Genomic DNA, 15,835 nt, shown 5'->3' with positions numbered 1-15,835 from the left:
TTTTTATTTGAGACAGAGTCTTGCCCTGTTGCCCAGGCTAGAGTGCAGTGATGTGATCTCGGCTCACTGCAACCTCTGCCCTCTGGGTTCAAGCTATTCTAGTGCCTCAGCCTCCCAAGTAGCTGGGATTACAGGCATATATGTTCATGCCCAGCTAAGTTTTGTATTTTTAGTAGAGACAGGTTTCACCATGTTGGTCAGGCTTGTCTGGAACTCCTGACCTCAGGTGATCCTCCCACCTCAGCCTCCCAAAGTGCTGGGATTACAGGTGTGACCCACCACGCCCGGCCCAGTCATTCTTTTTTTTTTTTTCTTGCTCTGTCGCCCAGGCTGGAGTGCAGTGGTGCAATCTCAGCTCACTGCAAGCTCCGCCTCCCGGGTTCACGCCATTCTCCTGCCTCAGCCTCCCGAGCAGCTGGGACTACGGGCGCCCACCACCATACCCGGCTAATTTTTTGTATTTTTAGTAGAGACGGGGTTTCACCGTGTTAGCCAGGATGGTCTCGATCTCCTGACCTCATGATCTGCCCGCCTTGGCCTCCCAAAGTGCTGGGATTACAGGTGTGAGCCACTGCACCCCGCCTTTTTTTTTTTTTTTTTTTTAAAGATTGATTCTTGCTCTATTGCCCAGGCTGGAGTGCAGTGTCACAATCTCACCTCACTGCAACCTCTGCCTCCTGGATTCAAATGATTCTCATGTCTTAGCCTCCTGAGTAGCTGGTATTACAGGCGCCAGCTACCACGCCTGGCTAATTTTTGTATTTTTTAGTAGAGACAGGTTTCCCCTTGTTGGCAAGGCTGGTCTCGAACTCCTGACCTCAGGTGATCTGCCCACCTCAGCCTCTCAAAGTGCTGGGATTACAGGCGTGAGCCATTGTGCCTGGCCCAGTCATCCTCTTAATGCCAGCTTTCTACATCCATGGGATGGATGAATGGGCGGATGGATGTCCACAAGGGCTCCTGGCTTTTGTCGGAGAGGGTTAGGTTAGTAGAGGGAATGGGGAGGGCTGGCATGAGCTGCAAGGGCACACTTGGGAAGCGGGAGCTCAGGCCTGCCTGACCCTCCTCATTCACTGGGTTTGTAGGTGGAAAGGCTGCAAAGGATCCTGGAGGGGGAAGGGACTCAAGAAGCAGGGAAGGAACTGAAAGCTGGAGAGCTGAGATTACAGCTGGGTGTCCTCAGGTAAAATACCCCAGCTAAGAGCAGCTGGTCCCCTGGAATCGTGAGTCTCAGCCAAGGAGATGATGGTGGCCAGTGGCTCCCTCCTGCCCCTGAATGGACCACTGTCTTTGGCCCGGATTGTGTCTGCTCTTCAGATTGTCCATTTCTAGTTCAAGGAACTAGTAGAAGCTCCCCAGGTTTTCAAAACAACTCGGGACCAGGTCTTGGAAAAGCAAAAATAAGCTTCTCAGACTCTGTCCCCAGTCGGAGGCTGAAGGAGACCACTTCTGATGACCCCTCTGAGCTCTCTCTTTGCAGTGCCCAGTCCCACCGCCCAGAAGCCTCCCAGGGCAGAGGCAGAGCCCGAGACTCCCTAGACAAAATCCAGGGGAGCGGGGTGGAGGGCGAGAGACCTCCAGCTGTGTCTGCATCCCCCTGCGTCCCTGATGGTCCAGGCTCTGCATGGATGGGCTCGGGTCTCTGGCCTGACTGTGGAGTCTGGCAGTCTCTTGTCGTGCACCACAGAGTCACCGTGGCTGACATTGAGAAGGAGCTGGCCGAGTTGAGGGAGAGCCAAGACAGGGGCAAGGCCGCCATGGAAAATTCTGTCTCCGAAGCCTCCCTTTACCTTCAGGACCAGGTGAGGATTCCCCACTCTTCAGCTCCAGGGACCAAGGGCCCTTCTCAGAGCTGGTTTGTCCCTGCCCTCCCACCTCTCATCAAAAACCAGGTCCCTCCCGTCCCCTGCGTGTGTGTGTGTGTGTGTGTGTGTGTGTGTCTGTGTGTGTGTGGTGTGTGTGTCTCTGTGTGTGTGTATGTATGTGTGGTGTGTGTGTGTGGTGTGTGTGTGTGTCTCTGTGTGTGTGTGTGGTGTGTGTGTGGTGTGTGTGTGGTGTGTGTGTGTGTCTGTGTGTGGTGTGTGTGTGGTATGTGTGTGGTGTGTGTGTGTGTCTGTGTGGTGTGTGTGTCTGTGTGTGTATGTGTGGTGTGTGTGTGTGGTGTGTGTGGGGTGTGTGTGTGGTGTGTGTGTGTCTGTGTGTGTGTGTATGGTGTGTGTGTGGTGTGTGGGTATGTGGTGTGTGTGTGTGTCTGTGTGTGTGTGTATGCGTGTGTGTGTGTGTGGTGTGTGTATGTGTGTGTGTGTATGGTGTGTGTGTGGTGTGTGGTGTGTGTGTCTGTGTGTCTGTGTGTGTGTGTATGCATGTGTGTATGCGTGTGTGTGTGTGTGTGTGTGGTGTGTGGGCAGGGGGTGGGGGGGCCATGGCGAATGTGTCCAGGATCCAGATCCCTCCTTATCCAAAGCCAGCTCTGAGTCCACAGGGGCAAGTGGCAAGGGAAAGGAACCCTTACAACACCTGTCTACCTCCCATTCGATCTTTCCCTATCTTTCTTTCTTTTTTTTTTTTTTTGAGATGGAATTTCACTCTTGTCGTCCAGGCTGGAGTGCAGTGTCGCGATCTTGGCTCACTGCAACCTCTGCCTCCCAGGTTCAAGCGATTCTCCTGCCTAAGCATCCTGAGTAGCCAGGACTACAGGCATGTGCTACCACGCTCAGCTAATTTTTGTATTTTTGGTAGAGATGGGGTTTCACCATGTCGGCCAAGCTGGTCACGATCTTTGCTATCTTCTTTATGATATAATTCATATATCAATACATTCACCCTTTTAAATTGAATAAGGTAGTTTTTAGTACATTCACAAAGTTGTGCAGCTATCACCACAATCTAATTCCAAAACATTTAATCACCCCAGAAAGAAACCCTGTGACTCTTAGCAATCTCTCCCCATGCCCTTCTATCCCTCAGCCCCTGACAACCACGAATCTGCTTTCTGCCACTATGGATTTGTCTATTCTGGACATTTCATATAAATGGAATCATACAACATACGACTTTTGTATCTGGCTTCTTGCACTTAGCATGATGTTTTCAAGGCTCATCCACGTTGTAGCATGTGTCAATACTCCATTCTTTTTTATGGCTTCATAGCATTCCATTCTGTGTCTGTGCCACAATTTGTTTATCTAGTCATCAGTTGAAAGACATCTGGGTTGTTTCCATCCTTTGGCTATTATGAATAATGCTGCTGTGCACATTCATGTATAAGTTTTGTTTTTTTTTTTTTTGAGACGGAGTCTCACTGTGTCACTCAGACTGGAATGCAGTGACTCGATCTTGGCTCACTGCAAGCTCCGCCTCCTGGGTTCACACCATTCTCCTGCCTCAGCCTCCCCAGTGGCTGGGACTACAGGTGCCCACCACCATGCCTGGATAATTTTTAAAAATATTTTTAGTAGAGACGGGGTTTCACCGCATTAGCCAGGATGGTCTCGATCTCCTGACCTTGTGATCTGCCCACCTCAGCCTCCCGAAGTGCTGGGATTATAGGCGTGAGCCACTGCACCTGGCCATAATAAGTTGTTTTTTTGTTGTTGTTGTTTTGTTTTGTTTTTGGAGATGGAGTTTTGCTCTTGTTATCCAGGCTGGAGGGCAATGGCGTGATCTGGGCTCACTGCAATCTCCAACTCCTGGGTTCAAGTGATTCTCTTGCCTCAGCCTCCCAAGTAGCTGGGATTACAGGTGCCCGCTACCACGCCCAGGTAATTTTGTATTTTTAGGAGAGATGGGGTTTCACCATGTTGGCCAGGCTTGTCTCGAACTCCTATCCTCAGGTGATCCACCCGCCTCAGTCTCCCAAAGTGCTGGCCTGGCCTCATGTATAAGTTTTTGTGTGGGGCCAGATGCGGTGACTCACACCTGTAATCCCAGCACTTTGGGAGGACGAGGCAGGTAGATCACTTGAGGTCAGGAGTTGGAGAGCAGCCTGGCCAACAATGTGAAACCCCATCTCTACTAAAAATACAGAAAATAGGCCGGGCGTGGTGGCTCACGCCTGTAATCCCAGCACTTTGGGAGGCCGAGATGGGCGGATCACAAGGTCAGGAGTTTGAGACCAGCCTGACCAACATGGTGAAACCCCATCTCTACTAAAAAAATACAAAAATTAGCCGGGCATGGTGGCGCGTGCCTGTAATCCCAGCTACTCTGGAGGCTGAAGCAGGAGAATTGCTTGAATCTGGGGGGCGGAGGTTGCAGTGAGCAGAGATCACACCACTGCACTCCAGCCTGGGCGACAGGGTGAGGTGAGACTCCATCTCAAAAAAACAAAAACAAAAACAGAAAATAGCTGGGTGTGGTTGTGCACACCTGTAATCCCAGCTTCTTGGGAGGCTGAGGCAGGAGAATCACTTGAACCTGGGAGGCGGAGGTTGCAGTGAGCCATGATCATGCCACTGGATGCCAGCCTGGGTGACAGCAAGACCCTATCTCAAAAAAAAAAAAAAAAAATTTTAGCCACCCTAGTGGGTGTGAGGTGGGATCTCATTAGAGTTTTGATTTGCATTTCCCTAGTGACCAAAGATGCTGAGCATCTTTTCGTGTGCTTTTTGGCCATTTGTATACTTTCTTTTTTTTTTTTTTTTTGAGACAGAGTCATGCTCTGTCGCCCAGGCTGGAGTGCGGTGGCCGGATCTCAGCTCACTGAAAGCTCCGCCTCCCGGGTTCACACCATTCTCCTGCCTCAGCCTCCAGAGTAGCTGGGACTATAGGCACCCGCCACCTCGCCCGGCTAGTTTTTTTGTATTTTTTAGTAGAGACGGGGTTTCACCGTGTTAGCCAGGATGGTCTCGATCTCCTGACCTCATGATCCGCCCGTCTCGGCCTCCCAAAGTGCTGGGATTACAGGCTTGAGCTACCGCGCCCGGCCTCTGTATACTTTCTTTAGAGATAAAATATACATATCTGTTCAAATCCTTCATCCATTTTTTCAGGTGAGTTATTTGTCATTTTATTATTGAGTTGAAAGAGTTCTTTACATGTTCTGGATGCTAGGCTCTTATTTGATAGATGACTTGCAAATATTTTCTCCCATTCTGTGGGTCATCTTTTCATTTTCTTGACAGTGTCTGCCTTTAAGCCTTGCAATGCAATTCTTGGTCATTTTCTCACTAAGGAGTGTCTGAACCAGCAGCAGCCCTCTGAGTGCCCACAGAAGGACCACCTAGGAAAAGCCACTGGGCCAAGGGGGTTCATGTCAGGAACCTCTTTGTGCATTTTTTTTTTTTTTTCTTGAGAAAGAGTTTTGCTCTGTTGCCCAGGCTGGAGTGCAGTGGCACCATCTCAGCTCACTGCATCTCCACCTCCTGGGTTCAAGTGATTCTCCTGTCTCGGACTCCTGGGTAGCTGGGACTATAGGTGCGCACTGCCACGCCCAGCTAATTTTTTTTGGATTTTTAGTAGAGACGGGGTTTCACCACATTGGTCAGGCCGGTCTTGAACTCCTGACCTCAGGTCATTCACCTGCCTCTGCCTCCCAAAGTGCTTGGATTATAGGCATGAGCCACTGCACCCCACTTTTTTTTTTTTTTTTTTTGAGACAGAGTTTCGCTCTCGTTGCCCGGGCTGGAGTCCAATGGCATAATTTCAGCTCAGTGAAACCTCTGTCTCCCGGGTTCAAGTGATTCTCCTGCCTCAGCCTCCCAAGCAGCTGAGGTTACAGGTGCCTGCCAGCACACCTGGCTAATTTTTGTATTTTTAGTAGAGATGGGGTTCACCATGTTGATCAGGCTGGTCTTGAACTCCTGACCTCAGGTGATCCACCCACCTTGGCCTCCCAAAGTGCTCGGATTACAGGCGTGAGCCACGTGCCTGCCCACTTTGTGCTTTGAGCCACATTCCAGGCTCCCAAGTTGCTGGAACTGTGGTGTGCAGCATGTCATGACCCCAGGCCAGGTGTCCTGCCCGAAGAGCAGCTGGGAGTGTTTAAGAGTCACCTGTCAGTCCAAGCTCATGTCTGGCTGTCCCAGGACCACACTCAGGAGAGAATCCACTTCCTGTTGGGCTGGCCTAGCCTCCTTTTGCAGGCTTTTTTTGGAGGCCCCTGCTTCTACATGCTGCATCTTTAGCCACCTTGGCCTCCTGCCTCTCTCTGAACGCACTCTTATCTTTCCTGCTGTTCTTTACACAGATAGCTGTGGCTTAGTCTTAAGACTCCACTGAAATGTCCATGTTTCTGAGAGGCCTCTTCCACTTTTCCAGAGAGAACTGGCCGGTCCCTCTGCATCCGGGGCCCTCAGAGGTGCCTGCCTCCGGGCAGGCTCTTCTGGTTGTAAGTGGCAGCATCGCTGTGAGCCCACACAAGAGGGTGCTGCCCTGGGGATGTGCAGCTGTAGGGAGTGGAGGAAAAGGGAACTTCCAGGCCATGGGGGAAGGGCATGTCCGCCTGTCCCTCTGCATCTGCTTTTGTGGGTACCCGTGTCCCTCTCCTGACCCATCCTCTGAGCCCCCATGTCTCTCTCCCGTTCCACTCTCAATCCACCTTGCTCTCCTTCGTGCTCCACAGTGGCTGCCCCAGCCCTGCAGAGTCCTTTCTGCTCCATTACCCACTCCCAAGAGAGGAGCCTAGGTTGGCCCAGCCTCTCTTTTTGGACGGAGCATGTCCGTTCCCCCGGCATGTGAGCAGGAGCATGTGCAAGCCCCACCCCTCACAGCCCCAGATCCCGGCGCGGGGCCTGTGTGTCATTAGGGTCCTCTGTATGTTTACGGCCCAGCTAACTGGCAGCAGCACTTTACGATTTAGCTAAAGAAGAGATGTTCTCACACTAAGCCAAGCCGGTGGGCTGGCTGGAGAAAGCTCCAGAGGCCTTCCTCTGGCAAGGGCTTGGCTCAGCATTGACACTGTGCTCCCGGAGAACTCTCTCTACTCACCGTTTACTGGATAGATGCCCATGATGGCACATGCTCTGGGAGGCACTGAGGATGCAGCGACTGCCCAGGGCGCAACAGGGAAGAGGCACACAGGCTAGGAGCAGTGCCAGCATGGGCAGAACGTGGCCATGACTGGCCTCACTGCCCTGCTGCCGCCGTCTCTCCTGCATGCAGTTGGACAAGCTCAGGATGATCATTGAGAGCATGCTGACCTCCTCCTCCACGCTCCTGTCCATGAGCATGGCCCCGCACAAGGCCCACACCTTGGCTCCTGGCCAGATCGACCCTGAGGCCACCTGTCCAGCCTGCAGCCTGGATGTGGGCCATCAGGTCAGCATGCTGGTGCAGCGCTATGAGCAACTCCAAGACATGGTCAACAGCCTGGTCGTCTCCCGACCCTCCAAGAAGGCCAAGCTTCAGAGACAGGTTGGGCTCTGCTCGCCTCCCTCCTGCTGCAACTGGACATGGCCCCACAGGGGAGGGTCACCCTGCTGCAGACCCACGGAAGTGGGGCGGGTGTTTGGACCTCAAGTTCAGCTCTCCATGGTGGAGCCCTTTAGCCAGATCCTACAAGAGTCCCTGGTCTTTCTGCAGGTCCACAGCAAGGGTAGCAGCAGAACTAGCTTTGGGGATAGGAGACCGTGGGGAAGAGCTGGCTTGATGGGGTGGGACAGCACATGCTGGCTGAGGACAGATCAGTGCCCTTCGTGTGCCCTGGAAACACAGGCCCAACTGTAGGAGATGTTGGCTCCCTGGCACACGGGTCTTCCGACCCCTTCTCAATTTCCCTCCAAAGGGCAGGCTTGCTGGTGGGGGTGGGCACAGCCACAAGTCCTGGGTCCTGCCTCTTGGGCTGAGGAACTCAGATTTGGGCCAGGAGCACGGGAGAATAAAGCGTGCAGCCCAGCTCTCCAGTGCCCCGGGACAGCACATCACTCCTGAGCCTCCGTCACCTCTACTGACCCCCCACTGGCAAGCCAGGGTCCCGAGGCTAGTCCGTGGGGATGTAGGTGACTGATGTTTGTGTCCTGTGGGGGTGGACACCCAGAAAGGGCAGGCAGAGGGCCTTCTGCACTGTTAGTGGGAAATTGTTTTCCATTTATTTATTTATTTATTTTTTTGAGACAGAGTCTTGCTCTGTCACCCAGGCTGGAGTGCAGTGGCTGTATCTCAGCTAATCGCAAGCTCTGCCTCCCGGGTTTAGGCCATTCTCTTGCCTCAGCCTCCCGAGTAGCTGGGACTACAGGCGCCCGCCACCTCGCCTGGCTAATTTTTTTGTATTTTTTTGGTAGAGACGGGGTTTCACCGTGTTAGCCAGGATGGTCTCGATCTCCTGACCTCGTGATCCTCCCGTCTCAGCCTCCCAAAGTGCTGGGATTACAGGCTTGAGCCACCGCGCCCGGCCCCATTGTTGTTTTTGAGACAGGGTCTCCCTATGTTGCCCAGGCTGTTCTCGAACTCCTGGGCTCAAGTGATCCTCTTGCCTCGCCCCAGCTTCCCAAAGTGCCAGGATTACAGGCATGAGCCACCGCTCCCAGCCTTGGAGATGTTTTAAGGGCCAACTTACCTGGGGGCAGCAATACTAAGGCAGCAGGGGGTGGGATCGCGCCAGCAGCCTCCGAGAGCCTTCCCGTCCCTCCTGCCGCAGGACGAGGAGCTGCTGGGCCGCGTGCAGAGTGCCATCCTGCAGGTGCAGGGCGACTGCGAGAAGCTTAACATCACCACCAGCAACCTCATCGAGGACCATCGGCAGAAACAGAAGGACATTGCTGTGAGTGGCCGCAGGGTGGCCGGGATGGGGCCGGGGCTCAGTGTGGTGCCGCAGCCCCGTAGCTGCTGGCTCTTTTTTCCTCTGTTCACTTGGCCTCCCCAGATGCTGTACCAGGGTCTGGAGAAGCTCGAAAAGGAAAAGGCCAACAGGGAGCACTTGGAGATGGAGATTGATGTGGTGGGTGCCAGGCCCCAGGGGCCACGCTGTGTCCCAGGGCAGTCTCGCTGGCTGTTCTTTGAGAGACTGAGTGGAGGGAAGCTGGCAAGAGGAGTGTGGGCACTCAGAAACCTGCCTGGTGTTAGGGGTTGACACCCCCAGGGAATGGGGCCCCTCCACGGCCATCTCCCAGATGCGGGGACCTCTGTCTGTCTCTGGGCAGAAAGCCGACAAGAGTGCTCTGGCCACCAAAGTGAGCCGTATCCAGTTTGATGCCACCACAGAGCAGCTGAACCACATGATGCAGGAGCTGGTGGCCAAGATGAGCGGGCAGGAGCAGGACTGGCAGAAGATGCTGGACAAGCTGCTCACAGAGATGGACAACAAGGTAAGGCAGGGGCATGGCGGGGCTCTCCATCCCACAGCCCTGCCTCCAGGATTGGGACAGCACCACCTTCTCCTGGGTCAGCCCCCTACCTGCTTCCTTAGAGGTCCCCTGGGCCCCCTTTCCCTGCCACAGCTGGACCGCCTGGAGCTGGACCCGGTGAAGCAGTTGCTGGAGGATCGGTGGAAATCACTGCGACAGCAGCTCAGGGAGCGTCCCCCACTCTACCAGGCAGACGAGGCGGCTGCCATGCGGAGGTGACACCTGGGAGGCAGGGGAGGAGGCTGGCACGCTCTTCGGAGGGTGAGGGCAGAGGGGGCTGGGGGTCCCCAGACAAAGAGCTCCTGCCGGCACACAGCGGATCCTGCCCAGGACTGTCCCATGGTTGGAGGGACAGAATTTTAAGAGCTTGAAACACTCTTCTAGCTCAGGCCCCTTCGTATTACAGCAGAGAAAGGGAGGAGGGGAGGCTTAAGGCTCTCTGGGTTTGGCTGAGCTAAGCTGGGCCTTTGGGACAGGGAGAGGTCCTCAATACCCAGAGCTGAGACAGCTCCTGGGGGCCTGGCCTATAGGACCTGGCCCATGGTAGGCTTGAATTCCAGGATTCCCATTCGTGGCCGCCAGGGGGCCCCCGAGACTTGCACAGGGCACCCTCAGGGGCCCAAGGAAGCCTGCTGGCTTTGGGTTAGGGCAGGGAGGTCTGGGATGTGAGCCCGGAGGTGAGCAGATGGATTCTCGGGGAGCAGGGACAAGATCTGCACCCTGGTGGGCTGAGCTTCCAGCCTGCCTGGCCTGCAGGGTCGCAAGCCCTTCTGGGACTTCTGGGCAGAGCACTCACCCTGTGTGTACGTCCCATTCCTAACAGGCAGCTCCTGGCACATTTCCACTGCCTTTCATGTGACCGGCCCTTGGAGACACCTGTGACCGGACAGTGAGTGCCCACACCGCTGGCACACGGCCTTGCACGGCAGGGCTGTGTCTCCTCCCTTCTCCACCTGTGTCCACCTTTCTTTCATGCGTCTACTTTCAGCCCTTGCTCCCTCCCAGGCCGGGGGCGGTGGGAAGGTTCTTTAGGCAGGTGGATTTGGGGGACAGGACTTGTCCCCCTCTGACCCGTCCCTTCTCCCTCTGTCCCTGCCCAGTGCCATCCCTGTGACCCCCGCGGGTCCAGGCCTACCTGGCCACCATTCCATCCGCCCCTACACGGTGTTTGAACTGGAGCAGGTCCGGCAGCATAGCCGCAAGTATGGGACAGCAGGGTCTGGGGCCAGGGCTCTGGATGGGGAAGGCAGAGGACAGGGGTGACTCCGGAGGGCCCGGCGGAACGTGACAGAAGGCAGCGCTGTGGCATAGTGTGGAGAGCCTCCTCCTTGGAGTGGGACAGTGGGGGCCGCAGGCCAATTTCTGAACTAGCTCCCTGGCAGTTCCCAGGGCATGAGAGTAGGAGGCAGACCTAGTCACACCTGCCTTTGGGAGTTACGGTGGGACTTTGTCAAGGTCACCAGCTGCCTCTGAGAGCTCCTCTACTTCTCGACCTCTTCCCCAGCCTTCAGCTGTCTCAGCAACCCCGGGATTAGAGCGGTCGGGGGAGGGTCCGGCATAGCTCAGCCGGAGGGTGGGCTCAGCCAACAAAGGAGGCTGGCGGCGGGCATCTCATGCTCCCTCCGGCTCCTGCCCGCCTCTCTGCTGCTCCCCTTCTCCTAAGGATGGGAGTCCATAGTTCAGAGGACTTCAGGCTGCTCTTTGAAGCCCTACGGGTTCCAGGTATGCGGGGCCAGGTGCGCCGAGATGGGAAGGCCCAGGGCTGCCCTCAGCTCCTCCACCTGCAGGCAGCAGGGCTTTCGTCCATTTGGCTGGCCTGCACTTTCCCATCTGAGGAAAGCCTTCCCGGCAAGTCTGGCCCTCAGATGCTGTGGAAAGGGCTACTGCTGAGGGGTCAAGCTGCCCAGCGACCCCCACCCTCGGCCAAGAGCCCATGAGACTAGCTGGGTCCTGCACAAAAGGGACCCGGAACTGAAGGATTCGGCTTACACAAGGTCAAGGCCCCCTCCATGGGCCAACCCTCCCTCTGTTCTGCTCACACCCTGCAGCCTCAAGCTGGGCAGTGCCTTCCCTCGGGGTGACCTGGCACAGATGGAGCAGAGCGTGGGGCGCCTGCGCTCCATGCACTCCAAGATGCTGATGAATATCGAGAAGGTGCAGATCCACTTCGGGGGCTCCACCAAGGCCAGCAGCCAGATAATCCGCGAGCTGCTGCACTCCCAGTGCCTGGGCTCCCCCTGCTACAAACGGTACAGGAGAGGGGCGAGGCCATGGGGAGCAGGCGCCCAGCGACCAGGCTTGGCTTCTGCCCATGCACGGCTGTGCAGACAAACGCCTTGCCCCACTGCTGGGGAAGAAAAGGGAGTGTGTGTGTGTGAAAGTGTGGGTGAGGGGGGTCAGTGTGTAATGTGTGTAAGCCATGTGTCTATGGGTGTCAGTGTATGAGTGTGTGTAAGGGTGTGTATGAGTGCGTGTGTGTGAGTGTGGGTGTTTATGTGTGTGCATGTATGGGTTCGTGTGTATGAGTATGTGTGTGTATGTGTGTGTGCATGTATATGAGTATGCGCGTGAGTACTTATCTTCATATGTACATGTGTGTGTGAGGACCTGTGTGTATGTGTGTGTGAGACTGTGTATGAGTATGTGTGTATGTGTGTGAGTGTATGGGTGTGTGTGCACACCTGCCCATGTGCACAGTCACTGGGGTGGCCCGGCCTCGCGGCTGCTCTGCCCCCACCAACCTGTTCCTGGGCCCCGGCTGCCCTGCCTCCCAGCAGCCCCTGAAGAGAAGCTGCCCCACTTCCCTCTGGTCAGCCCCATCGTGGGTGAGCCCCAGGCCACATCCCTGGCAGTCTTCTCCCAATGACTCCATCCTGTTTTCATCACAGGGTGACAGATATGGCCGATTACACCTACTCAACTGTGCCCCGGCGCTGCGGGGGCAGCCACACCCTCACCTACCCCTACCACCGCAGCCGCCCGCAGCACCTACCCCGGGGCCTGTATCCCACCGAAGAGATCCAGATTGCCATGAAGGTCAGGGCTCTGCCTGGAGCCACCAGGGAGGGAGGCCCTGACAGGGCTCCAGATTCCTCACAGTCATTCTCTAAAGCCACCAGAAGTCATCTCAGCCAGCCCTCTGCCTTGAGGCAATTCCTTAATCAGACCCAGTGAAAGCCTCAGGTTCTTACCCTTTTCTGGGAAGAAAGATTTATCCCGGCTGCCTGCCTGCCCAGCAGCATTCCGGCCTCCCAGGCCTCCCACCATGGCCCAGATACCATTTCACCTCCCTCTACCTTCTCGCTCCACTCTAGTGGAGGTGGGAAGAGAAAGCCGAAGGAGGTGTGGAAAAGAGAAAGCCTGAGTGACTGAGTGATTTGTGCCCCTTCTGGGAGGTGGGTAGGTGCTGTTACTGTCCCATTCCACAGAAGATGAAATAGGGACAGGGTTGCCACCCACATCTCTGGCTCCGGGTCCATGCCCTTGCCCTGCTCACGTGCGCCGTCATGGAGCTCGTGCGCCTGGCCTCTGCATGGTGGCTGCTGGGCACAGGCCATGTCCGGGTCCCCAAGGGGCTCCCAGAGCCCCCCAGGAGGGTTCTGAGACCACAGTGCTCTGTGCTTCAGGCCTGTGTGGATGGGCCGGGGCCAGGGGGCTGTGGCCGCTACAATGGTGATGGTATCTGTCCACTTCTACAGCGTGATGAGGTGGACATCTTGGGCCTGGATGGCCACATTTACAAGGGACGGATGGACACAAGGCTGCCGGGCATCCTCAGCAAAGACAGTGAGTGGAGTCCAGCGGCTCCCAGGCGCCGCACTCCGGTCCAACAGGGTGTGCATCCATTGTGGGGCCTGGCACTTTTATGGGCCACTGGACCCTGGGTGTCTTCCTTCTCCACTCCCCTCACTCCAAATGTTCAGGTCTCTCGAGAAGCCACCAGGTAAATGTTCACAGGTGGAGGACAGCTGTCCAGCCTCAGCCATCAGCTGGGATGGGGTGGCCCCGTGTTTTCTTGCCAGCCTCCATCCCGGCTGCACTGCTGGGCTCTCCTGTCTTGGCCTCTGTCCACGGCATCATCAGGGCCTCCTCCTCCTTCAAAACTCAGCACAGTGCCCTCTGCTGAGCCCCACCACTTCAGCCCCCGAATGCCCGCCTCCCGTGGCAACGCCCGAAACCTGCTGTTGGTCACTTCCCATCATGCATTTAGCTGTGTATGCGCCTTTCTAGATGCCTCCCCTCCTGCCCTGGAAACCCCAGGTCAGAACTCACCCCTCACCTGGCACAGGGCTGACGTGTGCAGGTCCTCCCCTGCACACTCCTCTGTGTGAGTGGGTGGGTTGGGTGGGTGGCCACGAGAATGAATGAAGACTGCTTCTCTGGGGCATAGCCACAAATTCAGAATGACGAGGACCCCACTCAGCTGAGGCTGGCCATGACCAACAGCCCTGCAGCCCTCTCCCCACGCCCAGGGGTTCCCAGAGCTCTTACCGCTGCCTCAGCACTAACCCTTCCCTCCTGCCCCCATCAGGCTCAGGGACCTCAAAGCGCAAGTCCCAGCAGCCCAGGCCCCACGTGCACAGGCCGCCATCCCTCGGCGGCAATGGCCACCTGCCCTCCCGGCCACAGAGTGCCCAGATGTCAGCTGGCAACATCTCAGGTAGCTTCCCTCTGGGTGGGGCATCCTGCCAGGCCTCCCTGCTGGCCCTGCTGGCCCCCTTTCCTGCCATGTAGGGCCACACCTTTATCTCCCCGGAGAGGGGAGGGCCTGGGAGCCGAAGGAGGTGTAGAAAAGAGAAAGCTGGGTGTGGAAAAGAGGACCCTGAGTGACTGAGTGATTCGTGCCCCTTCTGGGAGGTGGGTAGGTGCTGTTACTGTCCCATTCCACAGAAGATGAAATAGGGACAGGGTCGCCACCCACATCTCTGGCTCCAGGTCCATGCCCTTGCCCTGCTCACGTGCGCTGTCATGGAGCTCGTACGCCTGGCCTCTGCATGGTGGCTTCTGGGCACAGGCCATGCCCGGGACCCCAAGGGGCCCCTGACCCTGTCATGGAGGAACCTCTCTCTGCCGCCCGGCCTGGAAGATCCCTTGGGTCCTTGATCTCCCCAGGAGCTAAGTTGGGCCTGAAGGTCAGGGAGCTATGGACCCCCAAGCTACAGGGCCATACAAGGCCCTGCAACCAGGAGGCTGGATCACTGCCAAGTGACCCTGGGCAAGGTCACTCTTGACAAGGGCTGTCCCCTCTCCAGACCTCAGTTTCCTCATCTGTCATCAAGGGGGTGCTGGGTTAGTGCTGCTTGGAGTTAGGGCCCCCCTGAGAATCTAGTGAAAGCTGCCGACCTTCCTCCTGTAAAACAGTATGCACCCACATTCCTTGTGAATGCCTGCGGGAGGTTCAGGGACCCCCCGCCCAGAGCCTGCACCCTCCCCTGCCCCTCAGCTAGATGCTCTCCAGCATCACTCCAGCCCTCAGTGAGGGCATGTGGCTGAGGGAGGAGGAAATCACAACAGAATAAGTGGCTGTGGTGGTCACGGCACCTCGCCATCCTCTAGGGCCCCCCACAGGCCAGGTGGTTTAGGAGCTTTATACGGACGGATGAACCACTTTTAATCCACGTACCAGCACTAAGAGGTAGGGACCATCGTTAGCACCACTTACAGCTGAGAAAACTGAGGCACAGAGAGGTGAAGGTCCTTGCTCTGGGTCACACAGCCAGGAAGCGGCAGAGCTGGAGTTCAAAGCCAAGCCCTCTGGCCCAGAGGCTGTTCTGGGGACGACAGGTCTCAGTGGTGGACGGTGAGCACAGAACTGTCACCCTGGCTCCCAGAACTCTGTTTTCTTGGGAATACTTAGCTCACTTCTCCCAGTGTCTACTCTAAGGGCACTGAAAATGCTCTGGAAGCAGGAGAGAGGGACTGGTAGTCTCGGGAAAATTCCTGTGCCTATTGGTGAGGATGTCTAGTGTCTGTATTAACAGGAAACAGTACCAAAGAGGCAGCTCTTGGCCCCTGCAGAAGGACATGTTTGCTTATTTTTCATTCACAAAGATCATGAAGGGTGCTTCATGACTGCTTAGGAGCTCAGATGGGCCTGCACCGTGCCCCCCGGCCCTGGCAGCTCCCCTCCAGCCTGCCCGGCCTGGTGAACAGAACTGCTGTCAACCTCCCTGGGCTTTGGGCAGGCTGGCGTGACCCCTGGTGGGTTTGGGAAATGTGTTGAGCAACCTCAGCCCCTCTGTCTTGCAGTTTCTTCGCGTCAACAGAAAGACAGACCTTCCTCCGAGGGCCGTCTCTCCCAGCAGAACACAGCCCACCCACCCAGCTCTGCCACGGTGGCAAACAGGGGGCTGGAGAGGCACATGGACATGCCTCCTGGGGAGGGGCTCGAGGAGCCCACGCGGGGGCCACGGTCCAGCACTGCTCAGTGAGCGGAGGTGTAAATAAATGTTCAGGAGGAAGTTTAGGTGCGGCGAGTCTTCTCTGACAGTCCTGGCTCAGGAAGATGGAGGGAAGGGGAAGTACCTGCTGCTGGCCAGGCAGCCCCCCCACGT

General features: G+C 56.3%; 1 protein-coding gene across 1 annotated transcript; it reads left to right on the top strand.

Annotated features, from left to right (window-relative positions):
* Positions 1–1,370: 1,370 nt before the first annotated feature.
* On the top strand, positions 1,371–15,741 carry QRICH2 (glutamine rich 2). The gene is made up of 12 exons (XM_025362706.1): positions 1,371–1,802; positions 7,102–7,353; positions 8,576–8,698; positions 8,801–8,875; positions 9,078–9,242; positions 9,375–9,496; positions 10,105–10,170; positions 10,382–10,483; positions 11,330–11,530; positions 12,170–12,317; positions 12,980–13,067; positions 13,813–15,741. Exons 1-12 carry the CDS (start codon positions 1,629–1,631, stop codon positions 14,013–14,015), a joined length of 1,719 nt encoding a protein of 572 aa, XP_025218491.1. The 5' UTR covers positions 1,371–1,628; the 3' UTR covers positions 14,016–15,741.
* Positions 15,742–15,835: the final 94 nt, after the last annotated feature.

The sequence above is a fragment of the Theropithecus gelada genome, chromosome 16 (genome assembly GCF_003255815.1).
Source record: "Theropithecus gelada isolate Dixy chromosome 16, Tgel_1.0, whole genome shotgun sequence".
NCBI lineage: Eukaryota > Metazoa > Chordata > Mammalia > Primates > Cercopithecidae > Theropithecus > Theropithecus gelada.
The sequence above is the reverse complement of the archived record's forward strand: the minus strand, read 5'-3'. Positions and strand labels throughout refer to the sequence as shown.